Genomic DNA, 19,060 nt, shown 5'->3' with positions numbered 1-19,060 from the left:
GACCTTTCCAAAATGTTGCAATAAGTAGATGTTACTGTTGTTCAGATGTGTTATACAAATGCTTGCTAACCTCAGTAACTAATGCAGAAGTTGCACAAGATATTGTCAGAGAAAAATAGAAACTTCTGCTACTTGTTTGTTCCTTGCATTCCTCAATGATTCTACTTACATCTCTATCGAGTTTTTTTTCCTCATTCCAATAAATGATGAGTGTATGTGTTTTGGTTAAATTTAGTAACATGTATCCGCTTCCTGCCCTCTTGTATTGGAGCAGAAGTCTCCCACTGTTGATAAGGAGTTGGGGCATTAGGGTAGCCCTTGACTATTAAAAGCTTAGCCTCTGGAAGCATTCAGGCCATTATAGTATCTACTTAGATAACTTTTCTATTCCCCTCTGTTGTAGTATCTTGTGCTTCAGTCATTGACCGTTTCCTGCCGGCAGTTTGTCGGGAATACTCGCATGTTGACCTGACTGGGTGTGCTCCGACATGCTGCAAGGCTGTTTCTACATTTACTGTCATTCAAATCTGACTTCTTATTTTACACGTGTGTAATATCCATGTATTCTAGATTGGTACTCATCAAACCCCCACTCCAATGAAAATGATGTTTTTGGTGTTTCAAACATGTTTTTGTAGCATTTTACTCTTGCTTTAGATCATATATAAGGACAATTAGGCTTAAATGTGCATTTCTGAGTGTTTCTCTATTCAAGCTGCTTTTAGTCAAGAGTAGACAAAAAAAGCTTGTAGGTCGGTGTGATGTGGGATCTACCATGGCAAGCCATAAGCTCCCTGCTCTGCTCCATTCTGATGCATGTGCTTGGAGACGAATAGATCCATCTACGTCTTCATTTTCCTCGCCCAAGCTGGAATCTGACTCCAAACTGTGTGGCTGAATAGCTCCAATACTGCTCGCCATTTTTGTTACACCGGTAATGTTAGGTTGGGGTTTTGAGGGGCTTTAAGTGAGTTAGAGAGTGTAAACAAATAGAATGAATTCACAAGTGAATTTCTAATGACCTCCTGCTGCTCTGCAGAAACTATGTCCTAGAGAGCGACCCAAGTTTTTCTGATTTTTCCTCTTACTGATCATAACTAAGAGACGTCTGGGTACACTTTTAAAATAGATCAAAAGATGATCAGAATGGGACTTAAAGCAAAATATATATATATATATATATATTTATCATGAAAGTTATTTTAGGGAGACACTGGCTAAACATTTTTTCCAGTCATAAAATGTTAGCTATCCCGAGTAGACCTAAATTAGTCATTACTAAAGGACAAATTAATTTGACATTTACCTGATTGTTCCTTTAGATTGTATTAAAATCTTTAACAATTTTAAAACGATACACAGCCAGTTGCTGCTATTCTGGTTTTCTTTTTCTTCTATGGCTGACATGACATGACTGTGCAGGAGGGCTCACTTCACTCTCTGGCATTGAAGGAATCAAGGCGATAGATTGAATCTACTTATGTTGTCAACTTGCTAAATGGGACATGTGACTCCGTTAGTCGTGGCCATCCCAAGAGCTTCAAATATGTCATTGCATGAACTATCCGGCGCTTAACGCCCATCATGAGCTTATCTGCAGACTTAATTCTCTCTTATCCTGAACAGATCGCCACTGCTGGAGATCTGGATTCCACCTCGCACATTTTCTGAAAATTTCACAGGATTCTTGGTGTTTATTTATTTTTTGCTTCTGGGAATACCATCCCACCAGTGTTTGTCAAGTCTTTAGGCATTTGTGGGCACACCTTTTTATAAAACGTTTTACCCACAAGAGTTCTTCTATATTCTAAGGAAAAGCGGTGTTGAATTAAAATTAAACTTTATCTGGAAAATTGTTGGCATATTTGAATTGAAATTGATTATTTCTGTGACAACCTGTGGGCTATTAGATTGAAGTTATTACTAAAATGCACAGTTCTGTCATATTCTTTTTTTTATGGAACAAAATGTAATTTCGTTTGTTCCTTTAATAATGGTTAGCTCTTTGCTCTGGACTATTTTTTATAAGAAGATGTGATTACGCTTCCTTTTCATACTTGCTAATAACCTACAGTGTTTTAAACAATAATCGAATCTGTAAAATAGAAATATATTTTTTTTATACATGCTTTTTATTTTTCAATTGATAAATTGGTTTTAGTCATGTAAAACGTGGTTGTTGTGTATCAGATATTTGCTATGAAAATGATTGATTTAACATTGTAGGCGTTGACGTTGCTCTACCTATTAGGTAATAATGATTTGCTTGCATAAACATTTTCTAGCCACCTCTGAAACTACACATAACCTTCACAGTTGAGTGCAGCAGAACCCTCAATTTAACCCACATTTAAGACCATTCTGAACCAAACTCTGTGCACTAAAGAATGTTTTGAAATTACATCTGATTGATCAAATGCAGTTGATTTATTGCAAATAATATACATAAAGAAGTAAAGAAAAATCAGAAAAATAAAAAGTCATCTTACAAATTCTTTGTCCTGCATAACTATTTCTATTTTTTTTTTTAATTATCATATCTCCCTTCTCTCCAGAGGCAGCTATATGGCAGCTTGGACAGTTAATGTTCTGTTAAGTTGTTTCACATTTTCTTATCTCCTGGCTCTGTCTGTGCAGCTCTAAGCCTTGATCAGATTTCAGTCTTGTAAGAGCATCTCCAGTGCGCTGGGCTTAATGGAAGTCACTTCTTCCAGTCCTCCTCAGTGCACTCCATAATCTAAATCTTTCATACACATTCATTCCCTTTTCTTCTCCTCTGGCCTTGTTCTCCAGGCTTCTCCACTTTAGCCCTTGACTCTGACATTTCATTGTGGGGCAGCTTTGTCTTTAGCCACTATTATGCAGCCTTCCCTCTGTCGCATGAGAAGGCCTGCCTCCAAACACAATAGGGTGCATTGTCTCAAATTGTCAAGACAGCAGGGGGCAGAGTACCACTAATGGTATAAAGTGATAGCATTGCAAGAAAGCATTTTCCTGCTATGTCAAATGCTGCATCTATGATATACTGAAATAGACATATATCCAAATAAGGGAGTTTCCTTTGTGATTTGACTGTTTTACTGCGTTCTGTCAGATGTTTTCACAGTGGGTAATTCTGCATCAGTATTTCGACCATAGGCATTTTCTTACTAGCCTTTCCTCTAAAGCTCATCGATTCATCAAATCCATCAGTGGATTCAGATTATGATGTGCAGTACTGGGCTCTCCTCCTGTGATGACTGCTTTGACTGGCCTCTAGATTTGGGCCAAGCTTTGATGAGTCAGTTTCCCTCTGTGTCATCTCTTGTAACAACTTCATCTGTTGTGGACTCCATAACTAGGAAGTCCTGGGTGCTAAGTTGCAGATAGGTGTGAGAATTGGTGATTGCTTGCATGAGGGTATGTCTGGGTCATTTTGCATGAAAACATGAAAAGTCAGAATATTTTCATCACTTTCTCTCATTTACATATTTTTTAAAGACCCACTTTAATTAAAAAGTGTTTTTTTAACATGTTCTTGTAGCATTTTTCTCATGATGAATGGCAAATAAATTTACATTTTTGAGTATTTCTTTATTCAAATAGTTTTGAATCAGGAGCAGATGAAAATATGCCATTTGGAAAAAGCCTGGAGCAGTGATGTAGGAGCTACAATTGGCGGACCACAAACTCCCTGCTCCGCTCCATTCTAATACATCTACTTGCAGACAAATGGATCCATATACGTCTTCATTTTCCTCATCCGAGCTGGCATCTGGCTCAAAACTGCACGGCTGCATAGCTCCAATATTCCTGACCATTTTTGTTGCACCAGTTATGTTAAGGTCGGGTTTTGAGGGGCTGTAACATAGTGGGAGAAAGTGTGAATAAAGGGATGATGGGAAGTAAGGGAAGCCTTAATCTACACCAAAAGTCCTGCCCACAACTCATTTCTAATGAATTACTGCGGCTCTGCTATGTCCTAGAAAACAACACAGGTTTTTTTTTTTAAATGGCATAATCATTATTAAGAGTACTCAGTTGTTTTCAGAAATAACGACTTACTTTTTTCTAAATTACATTTTATTTCAATTTCTAGTTATCCTATCACAATGACCTGTACTGCAACTTTTCCATATCCAGTTTGTTGGATTGTCCCTGAACCAGTAGAAGGTGGTTCTTCCTGCCAGGTTGATGTATTACATTCCTCAGAAGTTTTCACAAACTCAGAGTTAGGTGTGCCTATGGAGCAAAGGTTATTTCTACTAACAGTTCATGGCCCACATCCAATACCTGTTTGTGCACAGAAGAAAACTAAAACATGTTTCCTATAAACAGAAGCTCATATTTATTACAACCATAGAGAAACATTATCCATATGCTTAAAAGCTCTAAATAATCCTTCAGACGCAGTGGTTTTCTTTATTTATTAATGCCTCAGATGAGTATTGATTGTATTGATTCTTATAAGATGTTGCACTTGTTTGTTCTTATGAACTGACCCTGTTAGACCAGTTGCTGCCCCCATAAAACCTCACCTTAAAAGTTCATCCAAAGCCAGCACAAGTGATCAGTTTATTTGAAATGCATTTGTCACTATACCTTCCAAGTTCCAATATTGGCATTTTTTTTAGCAGGAAAGTGTCAGTACTAGCTCAAATCTGCCAAATATTCTGAATTTGTTTGACATTTATTCAACAAAAAGAATCGCAATAAGATTATAATCTCATTTTTAAGAACTTGCTGGCAATGACTAACCATAAACAAATCCTCTGCTTCCTCTGCACATCAGTTATGAGTCGTATTATTGTGTCATCAAGGGGTAATAAAGTGTTTTCTCGGAAGAATCGTTGTCATGATGTTGGATAGGTTGGCCAATTGTATGTTTACGCAGATTATGTGCTGCCGCTGTGCAGACAGAGAACCACAGAGCAACCTCCTAGTCTGGGTTTAAACAGAACTGTTTTCAACCCTTTTAGTCCGTCAGTAAAAACATGTCAGTAGCATGTAGTGGAGGAAGTCCATAACCAGACAGTTTGGCCTAAGAGCAGAAAAAAAGTCAAACGTGACCAACCAGCACAGCAGTATCATCATTTGCAGGCTGTTCTAGGATATTTATACATAAATACCCTTGAGCATAATAGCCCCGATAGGCAACACCATTTACATCAAATCAGTCTTTATTTTGAAAATAAAAATCATTTAAATACATCCATAAATTGTCTTTCCTCTAACTTATGTGGGTATTTTTCAGGTCAAAAAGCAGCTTTCAGTTTTGTTTTTTTAATGATAACATTCACAGTTTCCCCTTTTTGTAGTGAAAAGGTTGAGTGAAAATTACTTTTCTTTATTAAAATAAAACGGATTTATATTAAAACTTTAAAATAAATGGTGTTGTGAATTTATACATCTAAATTGCATTGATCCAGTGTTTTTAGCATTGTAGCCCAAGTTCCTGGCACTCAGCCATAGCCAACTTTATTTTTTTTTTATAAAAGACTAAAACATGTCTGCTTTCTTTTTTTTTGAACCACAGAGGGAATCCCTCAGGTGTACTACTTTGGTCCTTGTGGGAAATACAATGCCATGGTCCTGGAACTGCTTGGGCCAAGTCTAGAAGACCTGTTTGACCTTTGTGACCGCACCTTCTCCCTCAAGACCGTCCTCATGATAGCCATACAGCTGGTAAGAACTGGACATTTGAAAAATTGTTAGAAATTTGAAGTTTGAGAGTTTCGGGGTCCTAATGCCTAATGAACACTTCCTTCAGGGGAAGTTCTATTTACAGTAGTTGTGTCTGTGTCTGCTGTTCCAATTGGAATCCCCCTTTATACAGCTGCTTGGTTCCCCCACTGAGATGACTTCATTGAGCCTCACTTCCTTCTGTAAAATGGTTGATTCCATGATGGCGTAACATTTGGTTCTGTCTTTTGTGACGCCTGCAGTGGGGGAGTCACAGAGCACACCAGAGGTGGAACAAGTTCTGTTTCAAAGGGGAAGACAAAACATTGTTTTATGACGTGACAACAGGCCTCTGTAATAAAATGTTAAATGGTCAAATGTAAAAAATTGGTTGTGATTGTGTTTTTATATGAAAACAAAAAAACACCTATCAGAATAGTTGGTCTCTGTGGCTGTGTCCAAATTCAAGGGCTGCGTTTTTCATGGGCTGCGTTTGTAGGCTGCTTACATCACAGTACCGCAACAAGTGCGTCCAAATTCAACGACTCCTTCAAATACGGCCAATGAATACGGCCTTCTTTTTCCCGATTTCAAGGATTGGTCTGGTGTTTCCTTCTATGCTGTCCATATCTCAAGATGCATTGTGGCCAAACCAGGAGATTTTCTGACAATAATGGTGGACTGTAAAGCAGGACCTAGAGTTGGAAATAATTACACCTATTTATAAATACACCTCCAAGATTAAAAGTTGGATCAAATAAGCCAGGAAAGTTTTGAGCTCCATGCCTGGTTCTCTACTCCTCTGTTCAGGACTCACGGTTGCTAAGCAACAATACCTTCACAGATGTAACGGCTGGAATAATCTAAAACACACGTGTCAAACTCAAGGCCCGGGGGCCAAATGTGGCCCTCCATGTCATTTTATGTGGCCTGCGAGAGCGTAAAAGTTTTTAATTTCTTAGAATAAAAATAAAAGTTGGTGTGTATTTATTCATATCTAGGGGGAATCTGACATGAAATAATGGAATTGGGCAACTATACATTAGGACTTAAACACTGTCCATATAACCTAACCTGTCAGAATCAAATGTAAAAGGATTTATGCTACAGCAAATATATGTTGTCTATGCAACTGTAATTGTCACTTTAAAAAGTTATAATAAATAAATAAAGTGTTATTTAACATTTATTTTTCATTACATTTAGTTTACATTTAAGTTACATTTAAGTTATATCTGGCCCTTTGAGGACAACCACTATGCTGATGTGGCCCTCAGTGAAATGAGTTTGACACCCCTGATCTAAAGGCTAGACTCGTCCTAATTCCCAGCCGTTTACACCCGGCCAATGTCCACGGGAAGACTGCGGCCATTGAAGGATGCAACCCTCGAATTTGGACACACCCTATGTATTTGCTAATGCCTTAGAATTGAAGAAAAAAAAAAACAAGAATTGTATCCATTTTAGTTTCATTTCTTTGTGTTTTGGAATTTATCTAAATAGTTCAGGTATTTAAAGCAAAATCCAACTCTTGCCTCCTGTCCAGATAACGCGGATGGAGTACGTTCACACAAAGAGTCTGATCTACAGGGATGTGAAGCCAGAGAATTTTCTGGTGGGGCGGCCGGGCAGCAAGAGGCAGCACACCATCCACATCATTGACTTTGGTCTTGCCAAAGAATATATAGACCCTGAGACCAAAAAACACATCCCCTACCGGGAGCACAAGAGTTTGACTGGAACAGCACGTTATATGAGCATTAACACGCACCTGGGGAAGGGTGAGTCGGCTGTTTTACTGTCTCTGATGGATTCACCTTCATCAAATTGGTCGCTATTTGTTTGCTACCAGGCTCACATAAGATTGAAGACAAAATATCAATCTAATATGTCATAGAAGTATTTTTTTCAATCATCAGTGAAACTTTAGATTTTTTGTTACCAATTAATCATTTCTATAGTTTCTATAGATGGTTTCTATAGTTTAACATATAAAATCTTTGTTTTACTGTTTTCTTTTTCCTGCTGCTTGTCCTTTCATGAATAGAAAGCACGTTCAATTAAAACGGGAGTCAATGATGTCCTTTTTTGTTTAGTCTTACTTCTATTTTCCTGTCACTGTCTTCTACAGCTAACTTTAGACTTGACCTTGTTTTCACTCCTGATTCCAGAGCAAAGCAGAAGGGATGATTTGGAGGCACTGGGTCACATGTTCATGTACTTCCTCAGAGGCAGCCTCCCATGGCAGGGCCTGAAGGTACTGTTGTGGGGTGTTTACTGATAAACATCTGTGTTCTGCAAATGTTTTAGTTTCAGCTGACATACACACCAGCAGTTTTTTCTTTCATTTTTTTTTTAACATTGGAAAAAGAATTGTGCTGGCGAGGGTTCATTGCATTTTAACATACAAAGAAACCCAAGATAAATCTTTTTTGTTTGTTTTTTACTTCTTTTGAAATTAACTTAGTTTCATGTCAGACTACATCAGGCGTACTTTATATGAATTTATATATATTTAAAATAAAGCAAGTTTTCTAATAATTCTGCTACACGTCTGTAACAGCAGAGGAGGAATTCTTTACACATGGTGTAACGGATGTGGCAAGTTTAAATCTGTTCACATCAGCTATGTCATATTTTCTTTAGCTTTCTGTTTTAAGAACATTTTTACTCTTAAATTCATCCTAGATCAGCTTTAAGCCTAAGTCAATGTGTAGCAATAGGGTTCCCCAAAATTCCCACCAAAGTTGTTCCTTAAACTGTTTTAAACGGTTTCAGACGTATACAGTGATGCGTCCGCTTGCTCTGACTGCCAAAGGAAGTCACCTCTAGGTTTGCATCTTAACAGGTTTGAATGTTGATCACCAAAAAACATAAAAGGTACAAGTATAGGTAATGATGAAAATGTAAGGAAAGGATCAGAGTTGCTCTTATTTCTAAAGCCATTATTTTCTAAGGTGTGCATGGAATAGCTGAGAGGAGAAGGCATCGGAACATTTGCTGTGTGGGCGGAAGCTCTTGGTAGATGAATGTGAGGGATGTAGTGTGGGGGATGTCTCCTGGCTCAGGCCAGAACAGGCCCTCCGCAGCACATAACGGCATAATAACGTCAACGTCCAATGAAACATTAGAACAACAGTAAGAGGAAATCACAGAGCTGTTCCTAATCTGGAAAACAATCATTTGGAATTGACTTTTTAACCTGCTGGAAGCATCTAATGAGAGGAAACTATCTCAGTCTTCTCTATAATGCATCATAAATGACATAACACAGCAATCCACCAACTGACGGGGCCTCATTCTGTCATCTGTTAACATGAAGTTTAGATGAGGATGTAATGAAGAAGCTTTTGTAAATTTCAAGCTCCAAGCACAAGACTGGCTTATCAGAGGATTGAGATCTGTTACTGAGGTCCCTCGGACAGAAATTATACATGAATTTGGCACCTCCAAAAGCTTCCTCCTAGTCAGAATACAACAAACACAGATATTGTCTTGTTTTGTTTTAGGCCGACACTTTGAAGGAGAGGTATCAGAAGATTGGAGACACCAAACGAGCAACGCCAATCGAAGTTCTTTGTGAAGGCTTCCCTGGTCAGTAGATTCACACCTTGTGTTTGTTTTTTTTTGTTTGTTTTTTTAGCTTAGATGTGTTTAAAATATGTTCTCCTTTGTTGCAGAAGAGATGGCCACCTATCTGCGCTACGTTAGGAGGCTTGACTTCTTCGAGAAGCCTGATTATGAGTATTTACGGAAACTCTTCACTGATCTGTTTGACCGGAGCGGACACGTGTTTGATTATGAATACGACTGGGTTGGGAAATCTCTTGTAAGTACACCATTCTGAAACTACTCATTCCCTCACTTCCTCCTGTTATTATTGTCATTATTTTGGGGCAAAACCTTTTTTTAAGGAAAATTAGAAGAGTAAAAATGTTTGTCAGAGTAAGGTTGTAATTTTGTGTTTTTTTGGTTTTTTTGTAGCCCACGCCGATAGGCCAAATCCCCAGTGACACACCCCAGCCACCCAGAGACAAAACATCGCATCCGACCAAAAACCAGGTGAGTTCATCGAACAGAACAGAAACCGCGCCCGGTTTCACCACCTGACTGCGCGACCAGTCAGCCAATCATGTCACGCAACATTCTTAAGAAAACTGCTCCTTTACTTCCTGCTCATTCTGTAGCAGTCACACCGCTTTTCCTTGAAGAATCTGAAAGCCAGGAAGACTTCATAAAAACCAAAACCTTAATGGAAAAACGCTAGACATGAATAGTGATGAATAAGACGACAAAAATGTGGGTTCTTCACACTTTGCCACCCTTAAGTGCCAGTCATTGCATGCATGAGTTGAAAATGCAAATTGCATTTTTCATCCCAGTAATGACGAGGTGATGTGCCTATTATGTGACAAAGTATGAAGTCGGTATTGTTGAGAGCATATTATCTATTTCCTGACTCATTTTTTGAAAAGGAAATTCAGTTTTTTCCCACAGAAATACTCATGAACTAAGTATAACAGATGGTGCAGATAGTTCTTTTTATTGTGTTTGGCAATTCTCACTCATTACCATAAAGCTGTAGAGGGGAGTGCCTTTTATTTTTTTTATGGCTGACTTATTACAGTGGACTCTATCCTGTTTTTACTGCTCTCTGTTTAATGCCATTGGCTGAGGAAAACCTTGCCATTATTTTTTTTTAATGCTGGCAGAGCACATCCTTCTGTACCATGAACATTGCCCGTGATTGTGAAAACATTTGACATCACAATAAAACAGCCTGATCACACTGAAGGACCCAGCTAAGTGTCAAAAATAAAAATCTTTAATCTGTAAACAACTGCAAGAACCTGCCAGTTCTGTAAGTTGTTACCCAACAGTGGTGCAGTTACTGCAACTTTCAAAAATAAAATAAAAGACATCAGTTGTTGTTTAGTCATTGCCAGCTGAGATGATCACGGCTGTTTTCTTTTATTCCTGCATGACTTTTAGTGTGTTGATCTGAGCTTCATATAAAATGATGCTTCCCTCTACTTCCCCTATTAACATAGTTTGTCTTAACCAGCCTGCTTCTGCTTGGGAGATGTCTTCTATAATTTTTTTTTTGTTTTTTCCCCTCCACCTCCTCCATCCCCTTTCAATCACAACTCCTTCAACACTTCTTCCTGCACTGCTCCTACCTTCACCACACTCCCTACCTCATCCCTAAACTGCCACATCCGCCACCCTCTGTCCTCCCCTCTTTTTCTCACCACTTCACGGCCATCAACCTCAACCGTTTTTGCTCTTTGCGTCAAGTCGCCTGAGCCCAAAGGAAGTGAGTCTCAGCCCACTCCAGTGACCAATAAGGAGACTCTGGGGTCGCACCTCACAGCTGAGCGGCTGGGGGGCTCTGTTCAGGTACAGCTGCTGCTACTGCTGCTGCTCTGCTGGCTACTGCATGAATCTACATAATTTTGTCTGTATTTTCCCCCTCTTTTCACTGACTCTCTGCCTGTTTGTGTTTTTTCTGGACTCTTTTCGTTGGACTTTTTGAACCCCTGAGTTCTAGAGCCCTGTGTGTAGTTCCTGCTGCTTGATTTAGCTCGTCTGCCTGTAAACTGATGGCACTTAAGGCCAAACAAAGATGACATTCAGCAAAATACAAGCCGTCTCAAGAACAGACCACAGTATTATGTAAAAACAAGGAACACCCATGAACAGCTCAGAAGACAAATTTAGTTTTTTCTTGACTAAAAATATGGATTTAATCGACTTATTTGTTTCCGTGTGCCCATATTGTCTCATAAATCTGTCCCTGAGAAAATTGCGGCACAAATGCCCCGCCTGGTGTTGGCTACTAAAACTGCAGCTTTTAAGGCACAGATTCTCTTTGCTGACGGTTTCTGTTTACATGTGTCAAACAGGTTTTACTTGTTGTTTCTTTCTTGTTTTTGTTAGCAAACAGTTGACTCGCTTTTGGATATATTTGAGTCAAGTTGCCATCTTCCAAAGATTCATGTCTTTTTGAGGTAGCTTTAAACTTTTTCAAAAGACAACAATTCTTGAAAGGTTTTGCCGAGATGGCAAGACAAGAATGTAGCACAAAATCATTAATAGAAAGAGATAATCGAGAAAGTAACACAGCAAGCAAAACCTCCTTTAAAGTTCCTTTTTAGGCAGAACATGAGAACATGTGACGCTTTTACTTTGACTTCTGTGGTGTTGCTTTAGTTTGGCTCATTTCAGGTTATCTGCTGTATGCTGAGACCATCAACAGTTAGGTTACATTCCTGAAGTTGTCTTTCTCTCACTAAGCAGGTGATGAGCTCAACAAATGGCGAGTTAAACACAGACGATCCCACAGCTGGACACTCCAACGCTCCCATCACTGCTCCCACTGAGGTGGAAGTGGCCGAGGAAACAAAGTACGGAAGAAGCGTCCTCAGAAAAACATGCTTGCTTTTGTGCCACTGACTGGGATGAGGCTCAGAACGAAAATTCTGGTTTTCCTTTATTCAAAATTTGAGGACTTCAAATGAGGACTTTGGGTTCTATCATATTTTTCTGACCATAAGGTGCACTGGATTATACGGCACATTAAGTAATCAAAACAGTTGTGTGTTGTGGCTACACTACCCAGAATGTGTAGAGTGGCCGATCAGAGGGGTGGATTTCTGGAACTGTGTTGTCATTCACGTGCACCTCTTTGATCTGCAACAACACGATAAATCCAGCTTTAGCTGAAACGCATAAAATGCAAAACAAAACACTCACTTTTTCAGTTCCTTATGTAGAAGCACAATACACATCACAGTACTCATAATGCTTCAACAATCCAAGCATCGCATCTTTATCAATGACTTTATATGAGGACTGGACTAAGTGACCCCTCCGCCTTGGCGTTCAAAACAGAAAGTAACCGCTGATTACGAGAAACCAAAGAGGCCATCCCATAGACTTCTACTGAAAAAATAAACAGTTATTTGTCAGAATACCCATTCTTTTTCTAATAACTTTGTTATAACATGTTCTTGCTCATCTTGTTTTTTTTCCAGGATATTTTTTTTTGTAATGCAAGTTATTCAAGTTATAAACTGGCCAATCAGATGCCACAGTAAAAGCATGTCGCCTCACGTCAAACATTTTAAATCTTTGACAGATTCTCCCGAGTCTGGACTTCCAACAAGCTCTCCCCTGATTGGCGAGAGTGGTTGACATAGAGATGATGTCTCAGGTTGACTCAGACCAATCACTCAATCACTGCTTACTGACTAGGGGTGTAGCAATTTGTTTTAACTTAGATTTGCATCATTATTTGTGATTGCCGATCCGATTCATAGTCAATACTTTACTGGTTCATTTTAAACAATCACATTCATTGACCTAAAATTGATCCAGTACATCTTCAATCAAAAATTCACATCAAAGTAATATAAACTGAACATTATTAGATCGTTCTGTAATGATGGCCTGATCATTTTTTGCTGCCATCACGTGTCTGTTGTGATGACACTTCCATTATAGTAAAATAAACCTACTGTGCCTCAATCCAAATGGTGTTTTCCAATATCAATAATCAATTGATCTCATTTAGAAACTATTTTTAATGGTATAGTTTGAGTTAACAGCTTACCTCACACAGATTGATCTGGTTGGATCATATGAATACAAATCAATTCATTGATTGGTTACAGCCCTATTGCTGACAATTTCGGGTTCCAACATGGTGATGTCCGTACTGCGCACGAGTGGTGACTAAATTGACTTCATTTCATTGTAAACAGAAGCAAGTCCTTCTCTATGGGTGACGTCACAGTCACTCAGTCCAGTTCTCAGATACAGTCAATGGGCTTCATGGATTACAAAAGATTGTTAGTCTTTTTCCACAGAAAAATCGGTTTGAGGTCAGTAAGCACAGCCAGAATTTGGAAAAACAAGATGCCGTGTTGATTTTTTTGAGAAAGTTGAAGGATTTTCTAGTCCGAAAAACATGATAGTTTTATTTTTACTGTTTAGGATTAAATAAACAATTTGTTTGCTGTTTAGTTTAAACAATAAGAAAATAAATAAATGTAATGCCACTTCGTTAGGATTTTCTTTTTAAAAGTGTTTTTCAAATCAAGGTTACAAACTCAATGAAAGCTTGAATGCAGGTGTGAGAAACACTGAATTACCGTTTGCTGAGTGTTTAACGTTCTCATTTTCCCGCAGGTGCTGTTGTTTCTTCAAAAGGAGAAAGAGGAAAGCTCTCCAGAGGCACAAGTAAAAGAAGATCAGAGAGAACTTGAAACATTGTGGTCACTGTCAAGTTTTAAATGGAAGCAACTACACGCACACACACGCACACACACAAACCCTATTCCTTTTCCTGTTCCAGTTGTCCCCTCACCTTTCCTCCCCTCCCACCACCATCCCCACATCACTTCTCCAGCTCTCTCATTTTCAGTGCTGTGGCCGAATTGAAGGAATGTTGCAGTCCTACTGACAACACAACAGACTCCTGATTCCTTTAGACCAGAATAGACCTATCTGCTTTACAACATTGGGGCGCGAGGAAAAGTACAAAAGCTGTAACAATGAAACTGAAACAGTGGAGTGAAAAAACAACAACAATGGGGTTGTATTACAGATGACATTTGAACATGTATTCTTTGAACAGTCAGTTAATCAGGGGAAACCATTCAAGTAAAAGAAATCTGTTCAGTAGGAAATTGTTAATTTTCTTTTCTTTGGTGTGTTTTATTTTGGGGGTGGGAGTCAAGGTAAAGAGGAAAAAGGTGAAAAATGCTGATGTTTAACAAAAGAGACACAGGAAGCATTTCATCTGTAAAACAGAATTCAGAAAGTTTTCGTTTCTTTCTTTTTTTCTTTTATAAGTAAAACCTTGGTTTTTTTGAAGTCGAGTCCCTGCATTGAAAGTTTATTTTTATGTTGTAGTGTTCTGAGTTCAATTCTTTCCTCATTTTGACTTTCTTTTCATCTGTCGATGTGGTCTTTGTAGCACAGTCACTGGCCTCAGGTACTGTGGAAAAACGAGAAGCAGATGTTAGGCTCTTATTGCACTTTTGAAAGAAAACCAATTTCAGTGGAGACCTTTTGGGTTTGAAATTAACCATAAAAAAAACAACTTAATAAAGACTGATCCAGGATGAGTCCTTCAGAACGCTTATACTTGAGTTATGGCTGAAAAATCTTAATTTCAGTGGGGGGAAAAAACAACAAAAAAAGTCTTCTGATTTTACATTTAACATCAAAATAATTTACCAGGAAATCATAGTTTGTGCCTTTTTTAAAGTAACAATATTGAAAACACAAGCGAGTATTCCGCATTGATAATTTCTATAATCGGACAAATGCTTACTGGATTTAATTTGTGTGTCTGAGAGTGTGCATGTGGACGTTTGCTCATCTGAAAGTGCAGTGTGACCGTGCTGTACACACAACCTGCTTTGCCACTTATGCGTCTTCCTCTCTGGCCGCTTTCTTTTTGGTACTGGTGTGTGCGCGCCCTCCGCCACCTCCAAAACTACAACGGACAAAACTCAAATCGCTGTAAACATGGATGTCGCTGGACAGACAAGCAGCTATAGCTGGGATAATTGCCCTTCTGATTCTTATTGGAGTCTTCAAGATCATGAAAAAGGCAATTTAAAAAAATATATATATATTTCTGTCCATCTGTTAACACACAGTTTCCTTGATTTTTTTTTTATTTTTTATTTAAAGATGTATTTTCTCTGTCTGCTTATTGTTCCCGATGCTTAAGCTTCCACAAAACATTGACTGCCATCATCCCTAAGCCATAGCCAAGTACTTTTATTTTTTTTAAATTTTCTTAGCAAAATATCTGATTTCCCAAACATGCAACTAGGTGGAGTTGTGATATTCAAGTTGTGCTTTTTCAACAACAAAAAAACCTGCTTTCAAGATTATGGGTGGAATTTTATGAGACGTTTGGATTTGCAGTTATTAATTTAGAGAATTCACAGGAGTAATTCTGAAGTCTCTCTTTACGTAAAATTCACAAATTCAAAATCTATATACTTTAAGCAAAAGTTTGTATTTTGAATGTTTTTTTTTTTTTTTACTTGCCATCAAAAGTCTTTAGGCGACTCCAAAAACTGAGAGCTGTCGCGACTCTTTTTCATGTCTTGTTTTAACAAATGGATTTGTTTTTGCTTGCTTGCTTTTGAAAGAGGGACACTGGTGAAGTCTTTCTTTAAACGCCTGTTGACTGATACCAGAAAAGTCTTAAGTCTTGTCCAAAAAAGTAAAAAAAAAACAAAAGATGAAACATGTCCCACCAAAAGGGGAGAAAAGGGAATTCAGCTGAATGAGGGGATTGAATAAAAAGAATATCATCCAAAGCATGACCATATAGCAACATAAATCCGATGAAATGAAGAGTCTCTGATGATGGTCCTTTCCTGTCTTTAAATCTATTTTTTTTTAAATAGGCAAATTGGATGTGTTTTTATTGTGTCGGGGAGAATTTGTGACATTTGAGTTGATCTGTCATTAGAAGGTTGATCCATTGGTTCTGTGAAAGCATTACAAGAATTGAAGGAACAAAGGAAATTTCTTTTTGAACCAAGCTATGTCTATATTTCCTCATGTTTAATTCTGTTTCCTGCAGTGACTTTAAATCGGTAATTAAAGTTTCACTTTGGGAGGCAGTCAAAGCCTCCGTTTGTTGCTGCATAGCTCGACTCCACTTGGTGTGAAAGTCGTGACTCCACCTAAGTTTCAGTTTTCTGAGTCTCTGATTTGAAATGGTAGCTGGTTGTAAATTGTTGCGCTTCTTTCTTTGTTCCTCCGAGCAGGTTTTGGAGGACTCAGCGTGAGGCACGGGGAGAGGAACCAGTCAGTGCTTTGTAAAATCATGTTTCAAACAGGAATCATAATAATTATGACTTCATTTTCCCAACATACAGTATGAGGCGTTAACGAAGCAGTGGTTCAGTCATCCAAGCACATCTCCACGTGCGTCTTTACGCACACAGCCATCCACAGCAGGGAATACTTCCTAGAACGTCCAGTTATTCCGTTTAACTAAAATAAAATAAAATTTTAAAAAAGTGAGGAAGTGACTTGTTTTGGTGAGGACCCAGCTTAGTTTAACCACCGCACTGCGTTTTCTTACGATGTGATTTCTAATTGGAGACTTTATTTCCGAGGATGTTCAGACCAGGGTTGAACTGTGCTTCTGCTCTACGTTTATTGGTGTAACTATTTGCAACATGTATTTGTAAATATGACGACGACAGATCTCTAATTGTGAATAAAGAAAATTTTATCACATCACCCTGTCATGGAGCTGTTTGTGTGTCTGTGCTGAGCTCTGTGGTTGTTATCGCTCAGCTGCGCGTCAAAGTTCTTATTTAATGACTAACCATCGTTTCTGCGTCAAGGTGTGCCATGCACTTTGGAAGGTTTGCTGTGTTTCTCAGGAAGCGCCACCTGCTGGTAGAAGAATGCATTCTAATTACGTCACGTGCCTTAAAAAAGAGACAACCACGCCCCCATGACAGGCAGGTTGCATCCCGACTGTTGATCTCAAATGAGTTAATTTATTGATTTTAAAGGAAAACTTTATAATCGGTTGCATCATCTTTTTCACTCATGTTTAAATTTAGTTTTCTTTCAAAAAAAAGTTCAATAACAAACTTTTATTGTCAGTTGACTATTCAGTTTTTAACACTAAATTACCTAGCCTCTCCTAGAACATGCATGTTAATTTACAAAAGTCTTAACTTATTTTCAAATCTTTTCAATTTTGAATAATCCTACAAATGCTGTTTTCTGCAACTTTTTAAATTAAAAATATTGATTCAAAGAGGTTCATTGTGTCTAAGTTTAAGTATGCAGTAAAAATATTATTTTTATATTGTTGCAAACCCCATAACCTTTTTAAATAAATTGTTTTTATGTTAAGTTGTTCATTTTTTGAAGTCCTTTAAGAATGTGCAACACAGTAAAAACTCCCCTGTGCTAATTACTAAAAGATTTCACAATACTCATCATTTTCTTTGTTTTAAACTAGGCTACATTGAGTACATGCAAACTTTAAGAGTACCTGAGAAAAATGATCCATTTATTTTATTTGTACCATTATTTATATATACCATTTGTACCATTATTTATATATATTTTTAACGTTTTTTTTTCAATTAACTTTTCAAGAAATTGACTTTACTTAGTGTAAATTAAACAAATTCTCAGTTTTCTTTTTATTGAAATGTTTTCTTTTTGACGGGAAACACTCTGTCTCAGAGAGTTTAAAATTTTGAGCTTAACAGCCTCTGACTGAATAAAATTTGAAATGCTGATAAACTGAGTAAATATAACTTTTTTGTTTCTTTTCAATTTCACACTAAAGATGTGACTCAACAAAACTGTCCCGGGTTTGATTTGAGTCAAAATATGAGAGAGGTAGTTTTTAAGTGGGCCAATAAATCATCATATTGATTCATCCTCGAGATCTACCCCTCCTGTTCTGCAGCACCCAGTCAGTTTTCCTCATTCTGTCAGGTGGTGCTGTATAGCTGCAAAACAATCATTATGGTCAATAAGTGGTCTCTGTCACATCATTGGGCTGTTTTCGGTTGAAGGCCTCCCACTCTGTTGTGACAAGAATATTGCTTAACATGTAAAGTTATACAAAATTTGTGGAAAGTTTTATTCCTTTTGACAGTAATTAATTCATGTAAGGCTTCACAGGTTTACAGGTTAAGGTAAAAATCAAAATATTTTACACGGGAGGCCTCATGTTTTTGGTTGGCTTGCTGCAACTGGCACTGATCCAAAGACTAACTTATTCATGTAATGCCTCACTGGTTTACAGGTTAAAGTAAAACCAAATGATTTAACTTGAAAGGTTTTTTGGGTGATCAATCCAGATTCTTTATTTGGCTTGGAAGTAACTGGCACAGATCCAAAGACTTCTTAAACTTTAGAATTTATCTGGACTTAATAGTATTGTGATGATTTCTTTGTTGTTTATTAGCAGTATGAATACTTTTGACCAGATAAAAAAGCAACTCAAATCAGTCATTCGTAGTAATGGAACCACTGCCATTAAATGTTTCTTTTAATGTTTTATGTAAAGCACTTTGAATTGACTTTGTATATAAAATGTGCTTTACGAATTTGCCTTGCCTCACTACCAGCATTAATATAACATTCAAGAGAGAGGATGGATTTGTCTGAACTGTTTTAACCCATGTAACTGCCTAACATTCTTGATATATGATAGAAAAATGTCTGTGGTTTTCAAATAAAATGCTGTGAATGCAGGAACTTCACTGAAGATATAACACAAGTTGTAATCCAGGAGGGTTTATAGATATTCTTATTACTTCCTCCACTCTTTTTAAAAAGCCTTTTTTTGGATTGCAGACACTATTGCATTGATTCT

At 37.8% G+C, this 19,060-nt stretch overlaps 1 protein-coding gene across 6 annotated transcripts in view; it reads left to right on the top strand.

Annotated features, from left to right (window-relative positions):
• Positions 1-16,945, top strand: part of LOC101172235 (casein kinase I) — a 34,716-nt gene extending 17,771 nt beyond the window's left edge. For 2 of the 6 annotated variants that reach the window (XM_023954284.1, XM_023954285.1), the window contains exons 4-12: positions 5,516-5,664; positions 7,208-7,442; positions 7,833-7,918; positions 9,171-9,255; positions 9,342-9,490; positions 9,646-9,723; positions 10,960-11,061; positions 11,962-12,068; positions 13,855-16,945. In XM_023954284.1, coding sequence (XP_023810052.1) covers positions 5,516-5,664; positions 7,208-7,442; positions 7,833-7,918; positions 9,171-9,255; positions 9,342-9,490; positions 9,646-9,723; positions 10,960-11,061; positions 11,962-12,068; positions 13,855-13,909 — 1,046 coding nt within the window. In that variant the 3' untranslated portion in view covers positions 13,910-16,945. Of the gene's footprint in view, positions 1-5,515; positions 5,665-7,207; positions 7,443-7,832; positions 7,919-9,170; positions 9,256-9,341; positions 9,491-9,645; positions 9,724-10,959; positions 11,062-11,958; positions 12,069-13,854 lie in introns of all 6 variants that reach the window. The other 4 variants (XM_023954286.1, XM_023954289.1, XM_023954288.1 and 1 more) reach the window with 4 other exon arrangements.
• Positions 16,946-19,060: the final 2,115 nt, after the last annotated feature.

This window comes from Oryzias latipes, chromosome 4, assembly GCF_002234675.1.
Source record: "Oryzias latipes chromosome 4, ASM223467v1".
Classification (NCBI taxonomy): domain Eukaryota; kingdom Metazoa; phylum Chordata; class Actinopteri; order Beloniformes; family Adrianichthyidae; genus Oryzias; species Oryzias latipes.
Note: the sequence above shows the minus strand (reverse complement) of the source record. Positions and strands in the feature narration are given on the sequence as shown.